This window comes from Aulonocara sp. 'chitande type north' Nkhata Bay, linkage group LG13 (genome assembly GCF_057382095.1).
Source record: "Aulonocara sp. 'chitande type north' Nkhata Bay isolate Kocher_YH1m ecotype deep benthic linkage group LG13, A_spYH_male_GT1.1, whole genome shotgun sequence".
Classification (NCBI taxonomy): domain Eukaryota; kingdom Metazoa; phylum Chordata; class Actinopteri; order Cichliformes; family Cichlidae; genus Aulonocara; species Aulonocara sp. 'chitande type north' Nkhata Bay.
The window spans coordinates 31,634,533-31,644,652 of record NC_141356.1 but is presented as its reverse complement, the minus strand read 5'-3'; the positions used below and the strand labels follow the sequence as shown (position 1 = coordinate 31,644,652).

Sequence of the window (10,120 nt, the reverse complement as noted above, 5' to 3'; positions counted from 1 at the left end):
TTCCACAGGCATCTGACAAGGATGCCTCCTGGGCGCCTCCTGGGTGAGATGTTCCGGGCATGTCCCACCGGGAGGAGGCCCCGGGGCAGACCCAGGGCACGCTGGAGAGATTATATCTCTCGGCTGGCCTGGGAACGCCTTGGAGTTCCCCCGGATAAGCTGGAGGAGGTGGCTGGGGAGAGGGAGGTCTGGGCCTCTCTGCTTAGGCTGCTGCCCCCGCGACCCGGCCCCGGATAAAGCGGATGAAGATGGATGGATAGTTTCCACGTGTTCCCCATCCTCTTGTTACCTGCTTGTGTATTTTGGTCCTCAGTCTTTGCCTGCTTGTTGTCGTGTTGTTAATCCTCTTTGCTGTGTGTTTTTCCTCCGGGCTGCTCGTAGTTTTCTAGCTCTCTGTTTCCGGGTTTTGGTTTGATTTCATATTTCTAGTTCCTCGCTTTTGGTTCTGTTTCCTGTATTTGTGAAGAATTATTTGCAGCAATGAAGCTGCTCTTTTCAGTTAAAATTCCCGCGTTTGGGTAATCATCCTGCCTGCCACAGCACAGCCATGACACTGTAGTTTGTAGCACAGCTCAGATCATTGTTTTCATGTCTCTGATGCACAAACATTAAATACGAGCTCAAATGAAGAGGCGAAGAAAACTCAGTGTGATCAGACCTCAGATCCTGAAGCCGCTCGCGCACACGTTTGACAGCTTCCTCTTTGTTTTGCTGAGTGACGCGTTGCCATGGTGATGTGTCATCCAGCTGGTTGAGTGTTGCGGTGTTGAATCCAGCACGATCCCGAGGCTCGTCCACCTCGAACCCGGTGCTGCAGCTCACGGACGGCCTCACCTGGGGTGTTGTAAGTCTGAGTGGACCCACAGCTTTGTATAGGGAGACGGAACCGATGCCTTTGGTTTTCAATGCGCTCCTCACATCTTTGTTGCACCACCGCTTCTGTGTAGTCATGGTCACAGGACAGGAGCTTATTCTGTGCTGAGAGCTTCGACACCATGCTTCCTTCAGGACTGTCTCTTTCATCTTGACTGAAGAAAGTTGACAACGATGGATCGGGGCAGAGGGAGTGATACACAAGTGTCCGACCAAGGTGCAGCTCGCTAAAGCACATTTAACCAAATATTAGTGCATGTGTATCTGAGCAGAGAAAACCTGAAATCAAACGTGTGGCTCTTGTTTTTAGTTATTAGAGATGTGTGCTGTACAGTCGACCCTGGAAGAAGAGCCGTTCTAAAAGCACAACATCACCATGACATTCACGGGAGGATTTGAACATGTGGCCACAGCTGTAGCTGCATTTAGAGACACCGACTTCCTGTTTCTACAAACCATAAATGATCAGCATCTGTCTTTGTCTCATTGTTTCATGTGTTACAGGTGACCTGTATCTGACACATGAATAAAATGTTTTTGTACCTAAACATAACTTGATAAATGAGCTGATAAATACATGAATTAAAGATATTACCCCTGCAGTATGTTGGACAGACTGTCCGCGGTAACACTCTGAGGTTTGGGTCTGAAATATCTGCAGGTTCCTCTTTGTTTCTCTGCTTCTTTCCGTCAGTTTGGTGGTTTTACTGAGACAAGCAGTTTGTTTTCCTGTGAACTCCCAGTAATAATCTTTGATTGAACAGAAACATCACAACACCTCAAAATGTAACATTATACATATTAAATATTAAAGAATGGGAGAAGTGGGGGCAAAGCAACCACGTGTGAAGCATCATTTCACTGTTAGATACATCGTATGACGGGGAAAGCAAACGCTGGATGAAAGTTACTGATGCAGTTATACATCGTTGAGCCAAGTGTATGACGTCAACTCAAACGGGGGGAACAGCAGAGCTTTAAGAAACGTTTTCAAAACGCCAACAACAGTTACAGGAAAAAAATATTTTTCAGTTTGATTACGAGACGATGCTGTGAAGCTTCTGAGGAGTTTAAAGGTGAAGTTAGTTTAGTATGTTCACTTCTTTGACATCTCATGATATAATTTTGAGGGTGTGTCTCCCAGCCCTACCAGTCAGACTTCTTTTTATTCCATATATGACATTAAATATGACAGGTTCATGAACACCATGATGTATGTTTTTCATTGGTAACATATAAGAAAGCAGGAAGTGTCTTAAAGCCACAGTGCTCAGGCTTATCTGCAGCTTTCTGCCACTGACGGCTCATTTCACTCTTGTGTGTCTCAGCCATGTGGACACAGCAGACAAACTTCTTCTTTTTGGCCACAGGTGAGATGCATTTGACATCACTGAGTAGTTTTCTTATCTCAGCATGTTTCACTTTACAGTCCAGAGAATAATCAGCCTTATTTCTCTTTTCTACAGTCTCTTGTGTGTCAGCTGCTGCAGGTCAGTCGTGTTTGACAAAATGAGTCTAAATGATAAAGTTTGGTGTAAATAACATGACATAAATGCTGTGCACGCTCTTCTCTCTTCTGTTAGAGCCTCAGATCAGATTAGCTGGGTCTGGGTCGACTCGCTGCTCTGGAAGAGTTTAAATCTATCACAGTGGCTCCTGGGGAACAATCTGTGATTACCAGAGATGGGCAGTAACGCGTTACTGTAATCTGATTACTTTTTTCAAGTAATGAGTAAAGTAAGGGATTACTATTACAAAAATGGTAATTAGATTACTGTTACTTTCCCGTAGGAACGCTGCGTTACTGCGTTACTAAAACCGTGATTTTTTGCGAGAATGTCTCACGACAGTGACGTAAGTGAGTGCGACGTTTGTGACAACAGCTGTGTGCAGATCAACAATGGATCACATATCGAGTGCAGAGAGAGTATGAGCGTGCAGCGTTTAAAGCGTGGAAGTACTGACCTTACTTTGAGTTTGATTCCATAAAAAGTGACAAAAACATTAGTGTCCGCTGTGCGTGGGAAGAAAACTTCTTTTTACAGCGAAAAAACCCCTAAACTTCCAACAAGCACCGAGTAGCTACGACGTAATGGGAAACTCACAGAGAAACTCGCGGATTCTTCCACTGACCGCGGCACACCTGCACCAGGGTAAACCTCCGCCTACCCCACTCCTGCTTTACAGGTGAAAATAGAGCAACAGGACCGCTGAGGTTTTGACTTTATTTATTTTCTGCTGTGTTTTACTTGCATCTATTTGAAAGACTGAGTGTAAACACAGAAATATTTTATTTTATGTGCTGGAATGTGCAGAAAATAGGTTTAAATGTTAAACTAATTTATTCAACTCAGAGAATGTTGCATATAATTAAATTTTTGCTTGATGCATAAAGTTAAAAGATTAAAACTAATAAAACAAGTTTAAAAAAAAGAATTTTCCATTTGATTACATTTTGTATGATGGATTATGCAGAAAAAGTAGAATTGGGCTGAGAGATCTATCACTCTATCACCTCTTCAGGTTGTAAATCGTGTTTTTAAAAAGTAACTAAGTAACTAAGTAATTAATTACTTTTGAAAATAAGTAATCAGTAAAGTAACGGGATTACTTTTTTGGTGAAGTAATCAGTAAATAGTTACTGATGACTTTTTTCAAGTAACTTGACCAACACTGGTGATTACTACTGGGACTTAACTGATGCTGAGGTGGTCTGCAGACAGTTAGACTGTGGAACAGCACTGAGAGCCACTACAAAAGCTCACTTTGGTGAAGGAACCGGGCCGATCTGGCTGAGCCGTGTGAACTGTTCAGGACATGAAAGGTCTCTAAGTGAGTGTGATCTCAACAGATATCAGCCCTACTGTAGACATCATGAGGACGCTGGGGTCCTCTGTTCAGGTGAGAGATGTTTGGTTGTGATGGTGTGTCAGATACTGTGAATGATGGAGAACAGTCTGAGATGATGCTCTGGTTGTCTATAATGAGCTGCACTACAACACCAGTTTCTACAAACACCATAAATATGCTGGTTTGTCTCTTCACACAGACTCACATTGTACAGTTATGGCCATGAATGTGCTCGCACACTCACTCCTGGAGCCCTAAGTTGAGATGCTGTCTAAAATAATCCATCTTTTATTAACATTAGAACACAGAAAGTGAATGAAACATTTAAACTGAGACATTTTAATATTTAGGCATCAAACGAGGAAGCTTCCTGTGAGCTGTTTCAGGAAACTCTACCTGAGAGGAGACCCTCCTGCTGAGTCTCTGTGATCTGGATCAGCGTCTGAAGATGGATGAATAACTGAAATGTATATAATGCATGTAAAACCTGGAACATATCAGCTGATCATAAGCTGTGCTGAGAGGGAGGGGTTAGTTTTTGATGATGATGGTGAAGGTGATGGTTTAAAATTCTGTAATGCAGTGAGAAAGTCAGAGGAAGACGTGAATAAACGTGAAATGTTTAACGTCCACACTGGCAAACTGGTGCAGACGGTTTCAGGTCTTCATTTTGTTCTGTTTTACTACAGAGTCACTGCAGCGGCCCAGAATCCACCTGAGATATGATGGAGGACACGTGCAGGGACACGGAAGTGCAGAGATCACAGGAGGCTCCAGCTTTGAGTTTACCTGCTCCATTAACTCCAACTATACTGCAGGGAGTTTCAGGCTCTTCTTCTCTGGATCAAACCAAAAGCGCACACAGCCTGCTGTCACAAACTCAGCCAGCTTTAGTTTCCCTGCAGCTGAGTATGAACACCGGGGCAACTACAGCTGTGTGTATGAGATAAATGTGTCATCAAGGACATTCACTTCTCCTGAGTCAGCACCAATTCATCTCATCATCACATGTGAATAGAAACATCAGTCACAACATGAATCCATGAGGTTAAACTTTACAATGAGTGTTTGTACTTGTAGTTATAGAAGTGTTCTTTACTTTAATGATGAAATTAAATGTAGCATAAATGTTGTTACAGATGTAGTTACAGATGTAGTTACAGATGTAGCTACAGATGTAGTTACATATGTAGTTACAGATGTAGCTACAGATGTAGTTACAGATGTAGTTACAGATGTAGCTACAGATGTAGTTACAGATGTTGTTACAGATGTTGTTACAGATGTAGTTACAGATGTAGTTACAGATGTAGCTACAGATGTAGCTACAGATGTAGTTACAGATGTAGTTACAGATGTAGTTACAGATGTAGCTACAGATGTAGTTACAGGTGTTGTTACAGATGTAGTTACAGATGTAGTTACAGATGTTGTTACAGATGTAGTTACAGATGTAGTTACAGATGTAGTTACAGATGTAGCTACAGATGTAGTTACAGGTGTTGTTACAGATGTAGTTACAGATGTTGTTACAGATGTAGTTACAGATGTAGTTACAGATGTAGTTACAGATGTAGTTACAGATGTAGCTACAGATGTTGTTACAGATGTAGTTACAGATGTAGCTACAGATGTAGTTACAGATGTTGTTACAGATGTAGTTACAGATGTAGTTACAGATGTAGTTACAGATGTAGTTACAGATGTTGTTACAGATGTTGTTACAGATGTAGTTACAGATGTAGTTACAGATGTAGCTACAGATGTAGTTACAGATGTTGTTACAGATGTAGCTACAGATGTAGATGACGTTTCAGGCTCTTCTTCTCTGGCATGAACCTCACAGAGCCTGCAGTCAACCACTCAGCCAGCTTTAGTTTCCCTGCAGCTGAGTATGAACACCAGGGCAACTACAGCTGTGTGTATGAGTTACTGCTGCCATCAAGGACATTCACTTCTCCTGAGTCGGCACCAATTCATCTCATCATCACATGTGAGTAGAGCACAGGACTCAAATCCAGATTGAACATACATGTTGTTTCAACAGCTCTACATATAAATACAAAGATGTATGTATAGATACTTGTGACTACAGGGTTACTCTGCTGTCCACTGTGAGGACTGCTCCTCTTCTACGACCCTGTTTAGATCTGAAAATTGATGGAAAGACGTTTTAAACCATTCAACATGTGAACATATGAAGTTTTCAACAACCTGACACGAAGCACCTTCAAATTTTCTAAAGAGCTTGGAAAGAAAGTGAAAGACTTTTCACCTCTCATCCATGAGGCGTCTTCACTTCTAAGTCCTTAGATAAACAGGACGTCATCCTCCGTTATGTGGCAGGTTTATCAGAGGAACTCAGGAGAGTCTCCTCCAAGCACGACGTCCCAGTTTAGACTCAGCCACACACTCAGACACAAACTGCTTCATCACAAACACAAACTCAACAATGTAGCTGCAGTGAGGAGCGCTCAGACCTCTACGCTGGAGACACCAAACACTTCATAAACACACAACATAGAAGAGCCACCTCGACAGGACAAGACTCAGCTGTACGTCTGCATCTAAAGGTCAAAGGTCACTCTTTGAGGATATTTTGGACAGAGAAGACAGGCGGTTTGAAAGAGGAGTCCACTGTGATCCTTGAACAGAGGGCGGGGCTTGGACACCTGGCACCTATAATCCAGTTTTCAGATGCTCCCCAGACGCCTTTTTTCTCACCTTGGCTCATGTGATGAGTCACATGATTGACCACCATTACCTGGATGAATGACAACCTACACAGACATAACTGCTCATACAGCATCACTTTTCATGTTGCAGATTTCCCAGAAACATGTTGTAATCGTTTTCTCTCGTAGTTCCTTGGTGGCTGCTGGTGGCGTCAGCAGTTCCTGGTGCTCCTGCTGGTGGTCTGTCTGGTCCTCTGGAGAAGACGACGAGCCAGGCGGTTTGATCCCACATCCCGATCCAAAGTCTGTGCTCATGAGAACAAACAGTATACAGTGGAAATAAGTATCTGACACTCTGTTGAATTCACCATTTTAACCTTTTAGAAATAAATGATCAGTGTATAATTTCATAATTGATCATTTTATAGCAGGTTTATTTTAACAGTGGAAGACATTCTGTCCCAGTTACAAATAAATGTGCATTTTAGTGGGAAATGGTCATTTGTATAGCGCTTTACTAGTCCCTAAGGACCCCAAAGTGCTTTACACATCCAGTCATCCACCCATTCACACACACATTCACACACTGGTGATGGCAGCTACATTGTAGCCACAGCTACCCTGGGTCACACTGACAGAGGCGAGGCTGCCGGACACTGACCACCACCAGTAGGCAACGGGTGAAGTGTCTTGCCCAAGGACACAACGACCGAGACTGTCAGAGGTGGGGCTCAAACCGGCAACCTTCCGATTACAAGACGAACACCCAACTTTTGAGCCACGATCGCCCCGTAAGGAACGAAGTGTTTGATCCTCTTGGACTAACTGTTGTTGACAAGCTCAGCTGTGAGATGTTTCCTGTAGCTGGTCACCAGATTTGTGGACGTCTCAGCTGATTTTAAACTTCTCATCCGTGCAGAGGATCCTTAAGGTTTCTAGAAAAACTTGAGCTCTCTGGAGGTTTTCTATTGGATTAAAGTCAGAGACTGACCAGGCTGCTCCATGGCTGTAATGTGTTTCTTCATGACTCACTTCTTGATAGCCTCAGTCGTATGTTTTGGGTCAAAACTCGTCCATGAGGCTTTTCCCTGCCTAAGATTTCCTGTCTTTCCCTCAGTGCGATGCAGTAATTCGTTCTTTTCCATTCAAACAGCTCAGATTGGTCTCATCAGAATCGTTCATGTGTTCATTGACAAACTTCACATGGACGTGAGCTCTTCAGCAGGAGTACCTGTGTGTGCTGCAGGGTAATGTCCCAGCTGCTTGGAGATCCTTCAAGAGATCTTCCAGTGTAGTTCTGGAGTTACCCCTCACTGTTCCATCCGTTTGAGAATAATCTCACACACAGGTCTCATCTTGTCTTCAAGCTGCTCGCTGATGTTCCTGCAGCCCACTCCAGCTACAGCAGAGGTCAGCAGTCTGTCCCCGACATCCTCACACAGGCTTTTGTGCTTCCCACAGTGGTGAGGCTGAAGTCAGGCTGGGGCTTCGGGTGTAGTTAATGCTGGCTTGGTAACCGTTAATCAGTAAAATGCACATGAATTTGCAGCTGTTTGTCTTTCATAATGAAACCGGACACATACTGCTCATTATGAATTCAACAAGGAATCAAATATTTGTTTGTTTCATGACGAAAACCATTTTCTGTGTTTTTCTGTTCATATTTACTGACTCAGTTCTGCTGCTTGTGTTTCAGTCGCTGCCACAAACAGATATGAGGAGGATGATGACGAGGAGGAGGAGGAGGAGGAAGAGAGGGATTACATGAATGTTGAGCCGGTGAAGATAAAAAGGAAATGTGCAGAGCAAGCAGGCGTGTCAGACGAGGAATCTGACGATCACAATTATGTCAACATAGAGGATGAATTTGAAAGCACTGATGAGGAAAATGATTATGTGAATGTAACAGATGGAAGCTGAACAAACTGGACATCTTTGCAGGAGAGCAGATTTACCATCATCACTGGACCTGCTCATTTATATTCTCTGATTTAGTATTTTTCATGTTCTTTGGCCCCTCTGTGGCCCCTCCCCTATGCAAATGGCGAACAATCAGCCATTATAATTTCTCATACATTGAGAATAGCAGACAAATCAACACAGCAAGAAATAGAAAATACATCGGTGCAAATTATAAGTCTCTATCATGATGTGCTCTGTTTTTGTGTTTGTTGTAGAGCTGTAAATGTTAACACGTTAGCGCCGTAATCACAATTAACGCGATTAAAATTTTTTAACGCAATCGACCCATCTGGAGTGCAGAATGGTCAGACTTTGAACAAACTGCCCAGAATGCATTGTGTTAAATCCTCCCAATTCTTTTGATCTTTGGGCTGAAGGAAGGACAACACTCGGTGTAAATGCTCAGTCAACAATCATTTTATTCCAACACTTCTGAGCATAAACCATCCGGAGGGGAGATGAGCGCGGGAGGGTGTCCGCCTGATCTCGAAGTGTCTGAGCGTTTCTCACATACTTCTAGCTTCAGCCCCCCTCTGCCTAGTCATGGGGCAGAAAACCTCTCCGGTCTCTGTTCTCTTCTAATCAGACAAATAAGGTCCTGACTCTCTGATTTCTTATAGCTCAGCTGTATCGTGCATCATAAACAACATCATTCATTCACAATGAATCAGCAGTCTGATGTAATAAAAATCAGTTTAATAAGTGTAATAGTTATCACCTCTTCAGGAGAATAATGCAAACTAAACTACATAACAATTTCACAATCTTTAATTAGGGGTCTAACGTGGCATAAGATAATATAATAATCTCACAATTCCCCCTTTGATCTCTTTTTAAAGAGATCACTTACACCTCATAATCCAGTGTTGCCCTGAGGCCCTCTGTCCCCCTTTAACGGGTGGAGCATATGTGTGATGACCTCTGTGTTTGCGCAGTTCAGATGTAAGAAAAACTATGATTACAACAGCAACAGTAGGTACAGATGACACTCCCATCACTCCCCAGTTCTCCCACAGCTTTATTTTGCACTCCAGTTTCCCACCCCCATCTTGGTGCCACCTTGTACCTTTCAAACGTACTCAGTCTAGAACCTCTGTCCAAGGAGCTTTTAACCTTCACTTTATTGCTGCAGCTACCAGTGTCTTCCAGTGGGGTGATTCTCTGCTCTTCTTTCTTCGACCTCCGGGGTTAGACCACCCTTCGGTCGTTGCACAGATCAGGGGATTTTTCTGCCCTGATTTCAAACAGTGATCTGTGTATTCAGGGGTCACAGCCGTGTCCCCCTTTTTACCAAGAGCCTCTCGAGCCTCGTTGGTCTGCTGTTCCTGGTTTTTCACCAACCCCTTCGTGTTTATTGCTGTGTTTATGGGATCCATCCTCTCGAGGTGACTAGCCGGAGCCCAAACGCCATGACACTTGACCCCAGTTGCTGTCTCGGCCATCTCTGTGTCTGTGTCTGCTGCGAAGGATCCTCGTATCTCCGTGACCTCGTCTGGTGTCTGTTCCTTCCTCTGTAAGAGACAGAAAACCAAAACACCTCTCTGCCTAGCTTTGATAATCTAATGTTGTTATCCATTGTTCTTCTAGTGATGCAAATTTGGTTTAGAATATCATGTTCAGGACTCTCTGACCCAGAGACTTATTCTACTCATAATCCATGTGTGTGTAAGCGTGTTTGCATCCTCTGCACTCAAAGTCAATGTCTACAATATATCTCGCCGAACGAAGATGATCAAGATGATCCAATGTTGTCAGTGTTT

The 10,120-nt window shown here is 43.3% G+C and overlaps 1 protein-coding gene across 1 annotated transcript; it reads left to right on the top strand.

Annotated features, from left to right (window-relative positions):
- The first annotated feature begins 2,203 nt into the window (after nucleotides 1–2,203).
- LOC147316423 (uncharacterized) lies at nucleotides 2,204–6,689 on the top strand. Its single transcript, XM_086258159.1, has 5 exons — nucleotides 2,204–2,243; nucleotides 4,413–4,733; nucleotides 4,804–4,813; nucleotides 5,541–5,716; nucleotides 6,588–6,689. The coding sequence occupies exons 1-5, from the start codon at nucleotides 2,204–2,206 to the stop codon at nucleotides 6,680–6,682; spliced, it is 642 nt and encodes a 213-aa protein (XP_086114285.1). The 3' UTR covers nucleotides 6,683–6,689.
- Nucleotides 6,690–10,120: the final 3,431 nt, after the last annotated feature.

Bases quoted from the DNA above. Each gene is read 5' to 3' on its own strand.
- LOC147316423 (XM_086258159.1), top strand. From the start codon at position 2,204: ATGTGGACACAGCAGACAAACTTCTTCTTTTTGGCCACAG. The intron at 2,244-4,412 runs GTGAGATGCATT...GTTTTACTACAG, and splicing joins CTTCTTCTTTTTGGCCACAG to AGTCACTGCAGCGGCCCAGA. The intron at 5,717-6,587 runs GTGAGTAGAGCA...TTTCTCTCGTAG, and splicing joins AATTCATCTCATCATCACAT to TTCCTTGGTGGCTGCTGGTG.